Consider the following 15,011-nt stretch of genomic DNA (forward strand, 5'->3'; position numbering starts at 1 on the left):
TCTCCCTTAGAGATAGGGGAGAAGCTCGGTCATCCGGGAGGGACTCGTCGAGCCGCTACTCATCTGCGTAGAAAGGAGCCAGCTGAGGTGGCTCGGGCATCTTGTTCGGATTCCTCCCGGACGCCTCCCCGGAGAGGTGTTCCGGGCATGTCATGTTATTCATGACTGAAAGATTTCTAGAAATGTTAGACAACTTAAAGATATGAATATGAAAAGTATGAGCATGTCCTGAATTAAAGCAGAAATGCAGCATGGCATGGAGACTATCAGTCTTTGGCTCTGGTGTTCTGAGAGCCCAGAACCGTGACGTTCAGCTCTTTTGCATTGTTGGGTAATGCTTCTCATATTTTCCTCTTTCCAAAACCCCATAGATTTTCAATGGGGCTAAAGACAGACTAGTTTGCTAGCCAATCAAGAACATGGATACCATGGTTTATAAACCAGGTAATGGTAGCTTTGGCATTCTGTGTAGGTACTACGTCCAGTTGGAAAATGAAATCACCATCTTCATAAAGTTGGTCAGCAGCTGCAGGCATGTAGTGCTCTAAAACCTCCTGGTAGATTGCTGCATTGACCAGGGAAGACAGAATGGACCAACTCCACCATATGGCCCCACTCCAAACCATCACTGAAACTTTACACTTGACCTTAAAGGAAACCCTGAGCTAAATGACATGTTGGATCTATATGCTAAATTTGAAAGGGGTGATAACACCTATTTTTTAGGCATTGGTTATCATTCTAAAGCACATTCAAGTAACAATTTTACCTTGAGTTGATTTGTGAAAGCCAATATTTCATAAACCACTTAATATACAATAATCCCTCATTTTTCACTGTTAATGGGGACCAAAACCTCCCGCGAAAAACCGCAAAGTAGGATTTGACCCCCCCCCCCACCAAAATTAAAAAGATCGAAGTAAACAGTATTTATTTTCATGTATTTACAAATGATATATTTCACATATACTGTAAAGTACGGTATGTAAATCTATTTACATTAATTACTGTCCTTATGCAGTAATTCTGTGGTGCGTGGGGGAAACTTGGCACACCTCCTGGATGAAGTGGCGGTCCTCTCACGAGCATGTAGCAGGGAATTGATGCTTCATTTGCAGGTAAAAAAAAGTTTAAATTCCCCTAGAGATTTAGGAGGTTTGTAGACGGCTTTGGGTACTATCAAAGGAGGTAAAAATGGAGAAAGCACTTAAAATCCTCTCAGATGTCGTGGAGGTGTTTGGCGGAGCTCCATTTAAGGGAAGTGGCTGAAATTTACCCGGGAGGTGTTGGAGGTTTGTAGTGAGCTTTGGGTGCTCTAAAAGCGGGTAAAAATAGTCCTGTTGATGTTTGGCAAGATAGAGCGCCCCATTTTCAGGTTGAATTTTTAAAAAAGGTTAAAATTTGTGGAGGTTTTGTAGTGGGCCTTGGATGCTCTCAAAGCTCGTGAAAATGCAAATAAGTCCCGCTCAAAATGAGGCTTGAGGTCTTGTTGTAAAATCCTCGCCCAAGACAAGATAAAAGAATGTAAAAGGGTGGGTGAGGCTATGATGTGCGCAGCCAATCAGCTCACGGAGTAAAGCCACTCTCATTGCCGGTGTTGGTCACAGTAGGAGCGGCTTCGATGGTGCTCTTTGGTTTGCCATTTGCTGCAAGGCATTCTCTCTCGCACCTCAAAATGAAACGACGCATAATTTTAATTTTTTTAATGAATTCTTTTTAAAACCTCGCGAATAACTGAAACCGCAAATGTTGAAGCACAAATTGGAGAGAGATCTCTGTGAACTGTTACATCATGGCTGTCTCAAATGGCGGGAAATGGGACTGCCTCTTTAAGAACGGCCATCCTACAAGGTTTACTTTACTTTTCATAGTTTCATCTTCCATTTCTGATTGAGTTAATGGTAATAACTCCTCTATAATAGACAAGCTTTGAAAATAAGCCACATCTTAATGGTACATACCATTAAAGAGCATATGACACGAGAAAAAAAGTCTAAAATGTCATTATTATGTGAATTAGAATCATATTTTGAGACGATTCGACTATATACAACAATTTAGCAAAGCACAGATGACGAGAAATTAGTCTTTTAATCTGCCGGTTAGCCACGCCTACCATTATAGGGCTTTAGCGTCCCCAACAGGTGGATGACGTCAGCGGTAGACTTGGCTCATCGATTTTACTATTCAGCCCATTGAGGGGAAATTATTCAGAACGAGGAAAACGCGACGAAGAAAGCCGCAAAATGTCATTGTTTCAGTCTCTCTACTCCAATATTTTTACAGGATATTCTTTTTACCCAAGTATTTTTCCCCAATAGCTATATAAATGGCTTGAGAAGGACCAGTCAGCCCGTTGAGGGGGAAACTATTCACATCGAGGAAAACGCGACGAAGAGAGCGGCAAAATGTCATTGTTTCTGTCTCTTTACTTCAATATTTTTACAGGATACTCTTTTTATCCAAGTATTTTCCCCAATTGCTAAATAAATGGCATGGTCATGACAAATAACAGTCTTGTGCTGAATGGAATATGAAATAATAAAAATGCATTTATTCAGGACGACATGGCAAAATTACTCCATAATGGTCAAAACTGTCGACTTCACCTTTACTGTCGCACCTCCCGAACGATATTTTATGACACCTAAATCGGACACGTCATTTCCCTTCCCCGGCTTCGGAGAATTGAAACAAACCAGAAGGCGTGACAGCTAGCCGACATGCTAACCCGAACCGAGTGATGTTTCAAAGTCTTCAAAGCGGAAAATCACACATAGCTATCTTGGATTATCTGACATGACGACCCGGTTGTCGAATGTCTTAGCGGATTGGCAAACCGCCCGGCGGAGAGCAATTTACAGTTCGTTCCCCGGAGGAGGGTGGCTGGAGCTAACGCAGCTAACGTACTGCTGCTAATGCATTAGGAGAGCTTTTTACATGCCTATCAATGATCAAACGTAAGTAGTCCTTCATTTAAAGGAAGTTTGTAGTGTTTACTTTGTAATCGCTGTATTCGTATTTGACATAATAATTAACAAGATGTTTACTCACTTCCTCGTAAGTCCAATGGTCCCACAGTAAATATCCACGGTGAATGGGAACCTTTTGAAACTCCAAAAAGGCGCATACGCCTCTCCCTCATACAGAATGATTTTTCCGCAGCCGTTTGGCTGGCGTGATGCGAAAAATAAGCGTATTAATCCGCAAAATCAGCTGAATCCTTCGTCCTCATACACAACAGTACACTGTAGCGTGAAGAGGACGTCTTCTACCGTACACGTCACAGCGCCCTCCTCCTCAATGCAAGACCGAAGCCGGAAGTCACTCATTTTCCTGGCGCGGGATTCAAAAAACTAAATAAATATAGCGATCGCTTCCACACACATCCAAGCGGTACATATCATTCAGGAGCATAAAATACCGCGTGTATTATGAAATAAACATGCTTTTTCGTGTCACAGGCACTTTAAAATTAAGTAGTCCGGTCAAGCGATTAAATTAAAAGGGAAGTTAAACGCATGTTTTCCTAGTTAACTTGCACTTTTTTGTTGCAAATGTTGATTTTTTTTCCTGTCCCATTATTTTATCAAATTTTAATACTGATGCCATAAAGTGATTAAAATTTTTAATTGCAATTAATCGCATGGAGTCCATAGTTAACCCGCGCTTAATCGCATTTTGAATTTTGTTTAAAAAACCAAAACTGATTATATACTGCTCAAAAAAATTACAGGAACACCTTGAAAATACATCAGATCTAAACAGGAGGGGTGATCTGGTGGCTTGCCCGATAATAAGTATTAGTAACAAAATGATGCCTTATAATTTGATAGAAATGAAAATTATCACCCTATTGAAGGGGGAAATTAAAGACACCCCAAAAATGAAAGTAAAAAAATTATGCAGCAGACTGGTCTATTTTGCCAAAATGTCACTGTAAACGGAAAACTCACTGTCAACTCAAAATGATTCTCAGTAGTTTGTATGGCACTCACATGCTTGTGTGCATGCCTGAAAATGTCGGGGCATGCTCCCAATGAGACGACGGATTGTGTCCTGGTGGATTGCCTCCCAGATCTGGGAAAGGGCATCACTGAGCTCCTGGACAGTCAAAGAAACAACCTGACCGCGCCGGATGGACCTAAACATAATGTCCCAAAGGTACTTTATTGGGTTTAAGTCAGGTGAACATGGGGGCCAGTCAATTGTATTAATTCCTTTCCTTCATCTTCTAGGGACTGCCTGCATACTCTGGCCTCATGAGGTCAGGCATTGTCGTGGACCAGGTCGCACTGCACCCACGTAAATTCTGACAATGGGTCCTAAGCATTTCATCCCAATACCTAATAACAGTCAGGATGCCATTATCCAACATGTACAGGTCTGTGCGCCCTTCCAGGGATATTCCTCCCTGAATGATGTTGCAGCACGCATAACCTTCTCCACGAAATCTCCAGCCCTTTTCATGTCTCTCTCTCATGTTCTCAGGTTGAACTTGCGCTCATTAGTGAAGAGCATAGGGGGACAGTGGCGTAGTTTCCAATTTTGGTGGTCTATGGCAAATGCCAAACAAGCTTTACGGTGCTGGGCAGTGAGCTCAAGGTCTACTACAGGACTTCGGACCCTCAGGCCGCCTTCATTAAGCCAGTTTCTGGTTGTTTGGTCGGGAAAATTCACACCAGTGGCCTGCTGGAGATCATTTTTGTAGGGCTCTGGCAGTGCGCATCCTTTTTCTCCTTGTTTAAAAGAGCTCTCATGGAGTAACCATCCGTCTCTTGGAATCTCATTCATGCGCTTGAGACTGTGCTGGAAGACACAGCAAACTTTTTGCCAGGGCACGTATTGATGTGCCATCCTGGAGAAGTTGGACTACTTGTGCAACCTCTGTAGCATCCAAATACCGCACAATGCTATCAACAGAGATGTTGATCCAAGCCAAATGAAAAAAACAACAACAGTAGACAGTCAGTCAGTAAAAAATCAGCCAAAAGAGACGAAGGAAAAAAAGTACAAGTCTCCTCAACCTGTAAAACAGTTAAAACTGATTAACAACCCCCTCTGCTACTTAACTGACCAGATCAATATACCAGAAGCTTGACTGATAGGTTGCTATTAGAGGCGTGCGAAATTTCCGATTCTTAGATTATTCGCAATTCGGTTGTGGAAGATTCGAAAACGATTCACAAACATCCAAATTTCGATTATTGAAATATGCCAAATAAAGCAGAACTAAAACACAGTCAGTGCAGTCTTCAAGACACAATGAGGAATGGACCGACAACTTATGCTGCTAGATGAAAAAAAAAAAAAATTAATACCTGACTGTGGCAGACAGCCGCTTCAAACAACACCCACGTTGCTACAATCCATGTCCACATAATGCTCAGGTAGATATCAAATGCGTATAGAACTAGATGCGACATGACGGACTCGGCGGTGTTAGCATATGTATAAAGAACTAGATGTGAAATGACACATGCTGGCGTTAGTTAACAGCCGCCATCTTAAAGCAGACTTCTCTGAAAGTATGTTGTAGCGAACCTTCCGAGCAAATCCTAATTAACTTTTCTATCTAAAATACTCCTAAATGGGCAAAATCTTGACTTGAATTTATCTTAAAATGATGAAACCGTTTTAAAACTTTCACATGTCGAGAGTAGACAGAAGGGAAATTATGGAATAATGAAAGCAATTTTTCACAACTTTCATGGTTGATTCACAACATTAAATTAATTGAATGCAGTTTAAAACTGCTGATACAGAATTGGGACTTTTAATTACAGTTTAGAACTGTTAACTTGATAGTGAAATTGTATTTTACTTAAGCCTGAGATGATTTTTGTAATGTACAAAACATTAAAAGCAGCTAATAGTTAAGGGGGGGACCCGGGGGTACACCGATAATCGATTTATAATCGAATCGTAGCTTCTGAAATGCAGTACTTGACGTGCATCCTTTGTAGTCTTTTTTTTTTTTTTTTTTTTTTTTTTTTAATGAGTTTGACAGTTGTCCCTATTGCCTGCACACCTTTTTATTAACCAAATCTTTCTTCCTTTCGCTTGTGTATTAATGTACTTGGAATACAGAGCTCTGAACGTCCAGCCTCTTTAGCAATGACCTTTTGTGTTTTGCCTTCCTTGTGTAAGGTGTCAATGGGTGTCTAACAAACAACTGTCAGGTGAGTAGGATTCCCCATGGTTGCGTAGTGTACAGACAAACAACATGCATGGATATTATGGTATGTTGTGTGTGTGACCTGCATCCTTCTTTATCTTCTCAAATGCATACTATGAGTTAACATAATGTCTTTATGTATAAAATGTATAAATGTTCACATTGCATTAGTAGTTATGTTGCAGTGGCGCAACGATTAATGAATTGTCAAATAAACAACTATTTGCTTGGCTTGCTCGACCCTAAACATCAGCCTCCTTCTATGTTTTGCAATTTTTTTTTGTAACATTATGACTATGATCTCCAAAATTTACTTTTTCCTTTAAAAAAAAAAAAACATGTACAACCGTTTGCTTGTAATAATAAAATGTTTTTCTTATATTGAAACTTCACCAAGACTTTTTTTCCCCCACACAAATATTCAACTTACTTTTTGAAATACATACAATTTGTTAAATCTAAAACATCTCACACATATCCTACCCTCTTCTCTCAGTTGTTAATAGTTACTGACATAACTACAAACTACAGTGGTACCTCTACATACGAATTTAATTTGTTCCAGGACCTGGGTTGTAAATCGAAATGGTCGAATGTCGAGCGGGATTTTCTCAAAAGAATACATTATAATTCAATGAATTCATTCCTCAGCCCAAAAAACTATGCTAAATCCTTATAAATGTTGCAGGTAGAATTATTAATAGCAATTACACCTAGCAATGCAAATAAATACAAATTGGAATAATAATAATAATAATAATAATTAGGGTTGGGCATCGTTTGAAACTGAACGATTCCGGTTCCGGTGCCATGTTTCGATTCCGGTTCCGAACGATTCTCAATTTCGATTCTTTTAGGAGGCAGGGTATAATAATTAAAAATAAAAAATAAAAAAAAGGCAGGATAAAAAAAACTATAGTTTAAAATGGTATTAGTTTATATTAATGTCTTAACTTCGATTTTTTTTAATTATATGAATTTTAAATGTATTATTATCATTTATGTGAATTATAAATTTATTATTATCTATTAATACAATTAATATGAAATTTGTGAATTATATTAACTTCTCACAGGGTTATTTTTAACTTGTAGATAATATCAGTCGAAAGTGAGGAAGTTTCTTTCCACAGGAGTGCACTTTCACAAAGATATTTTTTTCAAAAGCTCACGGAAAAAACATTCACTTATATTCTTTCGCCATACATGTACCTTAGCTGGGTGCTACAATAAAGCATTAGTATAAATTCTTCTATTGATTATAATTTGATCTAGATGAGGCAAAATAATGTTTCTTTATTTGTAAAACCGTTTCTGATGCGTTTACAGACACATGCAATGTTTTGACAATACCAGTTAAGCCAGTGAGTGACACTGTAGTAGTGTGTACGTATAATCCGCAGAAGAAGAGATGAGAGCATCTGGCTAGGATACTTTGCGAAGTGATACAATGTTTTCACTGCTACGAGTTCATTAAAACAGGAATCGAATGCTTCCTATGGCTGCTTCTTTCTAAATAAGCAACACACAGATTCCAAAACAAAAATCCTTTTAATACTGTTGATTTTAACGGAGGCGTCGACTGCTTTAAGATGGCGGCTATTTACTAACGCCAGCATCTAGTTCTATTTATACGTTCGAATACAACCCCAGTCAGTCATTTTGCATTTAGTTCTATATACATGATATCGACTATAGCCCGACGTAAAAACGCGATTTATTCTCGTACTATTCCATCCATCCATCCATCCATCATCTACTGCTTGATCCGGGGTCGGATCGTGGAACAGTGGAAGACGGACGTAATTTATTGTTTTACTTACCTAGTTCTGACGGTGCAGCGTGTCAACTACAGCACTCAGCTAGCTTTGCTCTTGGCACTTAGGCTATATTCCACGAAGCCAGTCGTGCATAACTGGTCGTGCAGCTACCTTTGCATTATGTAGTGATGACATCCAATCCACTTGAACCGTTCATTCGCTGCCATTCCTCCCACTTCAAAGGGATTGAACGTCTATGGCCGGTAGTGGCAGCCAATGAGGTAATTTTGGGCCATTTAAGGTCATTTACCTGTTGATTTTCAGTTACTTCCTTTTGATTTTGGGGTATTTTATGGGTCTCTTCCTGTTTTGAGTTACAGAACAGGAAATAACCTGGGAATCATCCAAATGAAGAGGCAGTGATTCAACCTCAACAGAAAATGACCTGTAAATACCCTAAAATGAACAGCAAGTGACCTGTAAATGCCCTGAAAATCGGACAGAATGACTGTATGCTCTGATTTCGAATGAACGAACGTTTCCAGTCTAAATGGATTGGGCGTCGAGCACAGTCAATGCAGCCTTAGAGTTAAACAAGACACTATTATGGTGGACGATTTTGGTAGCAACTTGTTGGTTCATTTTTATTTATTTATTTTTTAGACATTTGACACCTTTTCAAAACGATATCTCGATTCATGGCAGGTCATATCAATAACCTTTTGGGATACAAAGTATCACGATATATCGCCATTTCGATATTTTGTCAAACCCCTACGGAAGAGTGGGAAGTTTTCATCTTCTGTTGTTGTTGGCGGGGATAAGGGGGACCGGTGAGCGCGCTGTCTAGCCAGTTCACTTACCACGCTCATTTTATTCTATCATCTCCTTCTTAATTTCATTGGTAAGAGTCACCTTTTTCATTTTTTTCACCACCTGCACTAACCTTCTTGTGAACCGTGTTGGTTTCTCTCACAAGAAAATCCGCCATGCGTCCGTCTTGCGGGAAAACAATGAAATGTTGTCATATGTTGAGACAAACAGCGAGTCAAATCTTACGTCGGATGTCGAAAGGATCTTATGTCGAGGTACCACTGTATTTCTAAATACTACTTTTTCTGAAAATTTAGCAAATTTTGAAATGTTTTCAACTTTTTTTCTTAATATGGATACTCACAATATTCATCATCAGAAAAATATGCCACCATTTTTCCGTTTTTAATTTAAGAAAACTAAAAATCACATTTTTTATATGAGCCTTACCTGGACTAGAACTCCCAATGGAAGCCTGGTGGAATGGAAAAATCACAGCATTAATTACTCTTGAATATAAAATACACATATATCATTTTATGTAAATAGGTATTATATATGTATACATACATACAGTATACATACACACACACAAATATATATACATACATACATATATAATCACAAACGTGTTTGTAAACGTGTAATTAGTCCCAAAATTGTGCGCAGAGGTGAGCGAAGAAAAGCAGCATCTACCGTTACCTGAACGACAGTATGCGGCTGAGACGACAGGAACCGCAGATATGACACATCGACAAATACCGTCACAAAATTTCTTAGTATATGGCAACCGCGGGACATCGAAACTTAGAAGATGACAAACCACAAAGACGTTTTGAAAGATGAAAGAGACATTAGTAAGCAACATAATTAGCCAGCTAGCTAACATCAGAGCACTGATGTTAGAACCGTCAACGTCGATTCATGTAAACATGTACATTTCGTTTGGCGCGGTGTAACATTTGACGGCTTTCGAGATACCGGTGGCGACAACGCGGAAACGAACGAACGACTTAAGGTTTCGGAAAGTTCGCTCACCTCCACGAAAAAACACGCAAAATATGTTTTTATTTTTTTTGACAAGCGAATGCTAAAATGAACGTATCCATGTACGCCGCCGCTATACCCAAGCAGCTGAGAGCGAAGGCGCAGCGGCCTTGGAGTGAAGGATCACTCCAGACATTCGGCCACATCTACGGCCAAATAATACACATTATTTTGACAGGAGTCATACTACACGTCCGGAAAAAAACACCATCTGTCCAATCGCTAACAGAAAACAAGGAAAATGACACATTAAATGATATAAATATCGATTTAAGATCGATCGCTTCTCCCCTGTTTTCCCTCTTACCTCCGCCATATTGGTAGCTTTAGCTAATGAGCCAGTCGTAGCGCAGTACCCGGATGACAGCTAACAGCCAATCAGAGAGCTCGCCGACCGTCGGTCGTGACGCTGTTCAAAACCAACTGCAGATTAACGGGAATCCTTCGCTACATTGTAAATTTATATTAAAAGATTTCATTTGAATCAAAATAGGAGTCTCATTGTAGAATACGTTTTTAATCCACCCCACAGTGAAATCCTGGGTAATCTTCCTCATGAAGAGCTGTAGTCGTGAGTGTGGAAGCCTGGAAGGTCATAGCTGCAGCTCTAAATCAGCCCTGCACATCCAAAATATTGCGAAAGCTTTGTAAATGTCGACTGACGTCTAATAATATAAACAGTATTAGACATATCTAATTCAATTCAACACGGTACAATAGATGTATCCATACATTTAAAATGCGAAAAATGCCGAGTATTATATTACTATTATTTTTATTAATATTATTGTCATTACTGTAATTATATTAATTATTACTATTTATTACGGTTGGTTCCACAAATTTCACTATTTAGTGAATAGCTTCCCATGGGACTTTCCTAAAAGGAAAGAAAGAATGACAGTCTTCAGAATGAAATTTAAGTTGTTGTTTATTATTATTATTCTTCTTCTTCTTATTATTATTATTATTATTATTGTTATTACGTAGATTTTTTGGTTAGTGAAGGAGCATTACCCAGATTATACTATAACATTACAGTAAAATTTGAACCGGTTTACATTGTTGCTTCACCACATAAAAATGTTTAAAAGGAAAGAGAACATTTATATCAGTTCAAGGGCATTGGTTTGCATAGGGACGGTAGGGACGTGACACTACCAATTTTTCAGAATGTTCAAATTGTCCCCACCAACTTTTAAGCAACTTTATTTGCATTACATAATGAGTTCAGTTATATATCTACAGTAATTTAGATTGTCTTCTCATATGCTGTAAGGATATAATTGACCCTACCATTAGTAAGTGAATTATTTTCATCATGTTCAGACTTAAATTTACCCTTTTCACTTGCTGAATGTGCCAGTCAATTTTTCCCCCCTCAAATGCTAGTTTGATTGGCTCATGACTTGACAAAACCAACCTACTCACAGCCCCGACAGAAACACAACAAGGCGCCTCCTCAGCCCCCTTCAAAGAGGAGAGCTATAGACCCTACTCACCTACGTCACAAAATGACGTGTCGCTGTATCCGGCCGCCATATTGTACCTATTTTTTAGACCTATTCTCATTGTTTTCAATTAGTCGTGCAAGTTATAGAGCAATTCATGGAAGCCCCGGTGTTATCTGACGCTGTAAACTCATTGGATGCGTTGCATAAAAGGCGTTACGTGGAAAAGCTTCAGTTTATCCATTCACCAGATCCGTATTTGATGCCTAAATCGATGTTTTTCGACCCGCTGTCTTCGCCATCTTTGCCTGACCCTGATATTTACAACTATCTTGTCCACACAAAATCAGCCTATTCTCACGAAAGTTTGAAAAACTTTAAGAGCTTGGAGGCTTATAAATGCTACGTTGCTGGTTGGGTGAAACAGGTCCTCGTACACAAAAATTCGGCAGGAATCTTGTGCTCGGAAGGTGAGTTACGAAATTTTCAATTGAAAATCTTTTTTTCTTGCTAAGATCCACTGTCAAGTCTAATGTATTTCATGTCATTTGTCAATGGAGCTAGGGCTTTTAATGTTTATATGGTTTAGCGATAGCACTATCACTACATACATATATAATATTCAATAAATATGAAGTGCGATAGCACTACTCCAGATTGTCCCTAGTTGAATTTATTTTTTGGCTTTTGACCTCAATAGTGAAATTGTAAATTAATTGTATGACAACTGTCTGATTATCCCCTTATAATTATATATTTTCAGGTAGTTCATTCACAACGTCTGAGTGTATGTTGTCGGCGATTAGCCTAGCAATGATCTTAATTGTGGTTGTCAGCCCAAAACCCTCTAAATATATATTAAATGCATCTAACCAGATATAAAATGACTACTACATAATCTGTGGTAGTCGTTTGGAGCCCGATTTTCTCGTCGAATTGCAGCAGTCAATCTCGGTCTCCTCTCCGGGTCTCTCGGAATACGGTAAAATTTCAAGCCTCTCCGTCTATCTTCTCTGTTTTTGCAACCGACCGCCACACACGACTTCACCATTTTGATTATTAATGTTAACGAGCAGAAAAACACGCCATAATAGGAGGAATTTACGAAGCGCTAATGCATTAACATGATGAGTATACGGACAACATGGCGCGGGGGCGTGGCTGTGACGTCACGTGAGTAGGGTCTATTAGACGTTTTTTTGTTTTTTTTCTCGGCCAGCAGCAGCCACTGTAGGCAATGTAATAAGATGTCATTGTTGTGGTGGTGGGGGACACACCACTAATTTTGCTAATGAAAGTCCAAGCTGCATCAGAGTTACAATAACATTAAACTGTGTCACTTTGCTAACCTGTAAAACTCGAGTAGGAAGCTGCTTGGAGAGAAGTGTCCTCCTGTATGTTTTTCTACTGTTAATGTTAAACTGTGAGAAATGTAGTGAACCGAAGTTTACCACCTTCTCCGCAATTTTCATTTTTATTTTATTTATGTGGTCTTAAAACAGCCTAAATGAACTTTCATTTTTTTGTTGAGTTTGGCTGTCTTGTGGCAAAAAGCAAAACAAAAGCAGTAGTGTTTTACCTGAAGGAAACCTCCATTTATTATTATTATCATTATTGTTATGTCTTTTGTTATTCCCCGCCTAAGAAGTGTTTTCAGTTATATTGAACTTCTTTATTTAGACAGATAATGTTAGACAGATAATGTTGAGTGGTCTTAAGACAAATGTTTTTGTTTCTAGCATTCCTGGATAGGTAGGAGATTATTATCAAGTTTGTGTTCATATTGTGTTTTAATGTAATTTTTTAAGTTATGTTCAAATATTGTAATATAAATTTGCTAATAAAATCCAGTCATATATTCTGGGTGTTTTCAAAATGTTTCTTGAGTAGGTTTTGGAAACTAAAGTTTGAATCGACCGGTGTATCGCCTGAACCAATACACATGAAAGTTAGCATAAGTCAAACCTACGCCCTTGTATCAGGTGTATCGTTGCGGAAAAATCCTTTTTTTCAAGAATTTGAGAAAACATAAAACACACACAGACTATTTAATTTTTCAGACGTGTAATATTGGAGAGAAATGTGAATAAAAATCTATATTTTCTTGAAGACGAAATTGCCGTTGGCAAACATTTTTAAATGCCTAAACTGTTTTAGTCATTCAAATGCGAGTTTTTCAGATACAAATTGCTCATAATGTCAGTTATACTCATCACGCCATGAACACGCCATGTTGTTGTAGGTTGGTGCCGGTAGCACTGTTGTGCTTTGAGTTGCACGCCGTGACAAGGTGCAAAAGCCTGTAAAGGTAATTCGCTACATTTTCTGCCTAAATTTTCATGGTGGATGTGTACAAGAAATACTGGTTAGAGTGTTTAAGGATGACGCCGTACCAATACAGCACACCCCAAAAGGAGAATGGGGCTTCATCTGTGTCTGATAACCGGACTGTACAGGTAGTCCGCGGGTTACAAGCAAGTTCTGTTCCTACACTGGCGACGTATCCCAAAACATGTATATCGATCATTGTACTGTCCTTACCAAGATGTTGGAGTTAAGTCCCAGCTAGACAGTGAGCTAAGCTCCAAAATAACGATGTCAGTCGTCCATGTGGTTTGCTGACTTTATTCGGTTGCACGTGACATCAACAATTGTAGAATGAAACTAAAATAAAAATGAAATTAAATCAATTTCATCTTCAATAACGGCAATTCAAATTCTGCTGATACAGCAATAACTATCCACACAAACTATTAGCATGTATCAGTTAGCGTCCGCACATAAATAAAAACAATCACATAAACTCAACCCAAGTATTCGACTATGATTGAAAACGCACAATAAACAGCATAAAAGGTGTTATATACAGGTGTTGGCTCTGTGGATGCTTCACAGGCAACAAATGCGCAGGCAGGCTTGCAGCTGTAATCTGTCCTCTCTCTCTCTTACTTACAGAGGTGGGTAGTAACGTGTTTCATGTACTCTGTTACATTTACTTCAGTAACCTTTTGAGAAAAATGCACTTGCAAGAGTAGTTTTATTAAGCCATACTTTTTACTTTTACTTGAGTAGATCTGTGAAGAAAAAACGCTACTTTTACTCCGCTACTTTGTGCTAGACAAGTTGTTACATTTTCCTCTTTATTCTACTTATTACATAGATTTATTTTTTTTTCCTCAGCGATGCCAAGAGTAGCGCTACCAATTTCAACAATAAAACGTCGCAAAAAGAATCACATGACTACAATATACCAATCAGATGCAAGCTTGCCATTCTATGACCACGTCAGCCTGTTCAAACACGTGGTGTCTTTAAAGCACTGTAAAAAAAAAAAACAAGTATTTGACATAGAGCGCTGCCCTCAACATGACTCGAAAGCGTGAATTTTAACCTCTTATTTGGTGCCATATTTGGCACCGATTGACCACGGAAAACTGGAGATCCTTTTAATTTCATAATAGTAACCATGAAGGAACTACAGTATTCACTATTCAAACTAAGAACTATTTTCTCCACTAGAGTGCACTCATGCTTTTTAGACAAATAATGCTTCATTTCTGTCATTTTTTTACTTGCCGGAATTCAATGATATACATTTTTTTGGGTCTTTTTTTGGCTTAATGTTGTTATGTAATGAATTGTTGTACCGTATCATTGTAACAACTTGAATAATATTATTTATAGGGGTGTCAAACGATTAAAATTTTTAATCGAGTTAATTACAGCTTAAAAATTAATTAATCGTAATTAATCGCAATTAAT

At 38.5% G+C, this 15,011-nt stretch overlaps 1 protein-coding gene across 3 annotated transcripts in view; it reads right to left on the bottom strand.

Annotated features, from left to right (window-relative positions):
- mier3b (mesoderm induction early response 1, family member 3 b) overlaps nt 1-10,212 on the bottom strand; it is a 28,311-nt gene extending 18,099 nt beyond the window's left edge. The window contains exons 1-2 of one of the 3 annotated variants that reach the window (XM_057831477.1): nt 9,878-10,073; nt 9,202-9,226 (exon numbers count right to left, since the gene is read on the bottom strand). In XM_057831477.1, the coding sequence (XP_057687460.1) occupies nt 9,202-9,226; nt 9,878-9,934 (82 nt within the window). In that variant the 5' untranslated portion in view covers nt 9,935-10,073. The other 2 variants (XM_057831479.1, XM_057831480.1) reach the window with 2 other exon arrangements.
- Between the last annotated feature and the right edge of the window lie 4,799 nt (nt 10,213-15,011).

Source organism: Corythoichthys intestinalis, chromosome 3 (assembly GCF_030265065.1).
Source record: "Corythoichthys intestinalis isolate RoL2023-P3 chromosome 3, ASM3026506v1, whole genome shotgun sequence".
Classification (NCBI taxonomy): Eukaryota; Metazoa; Chordata; class Actinopteri; order Syngnathiformes; family Syngnathidae; genus Corythoichthys; species Corythoichthys intestinalis.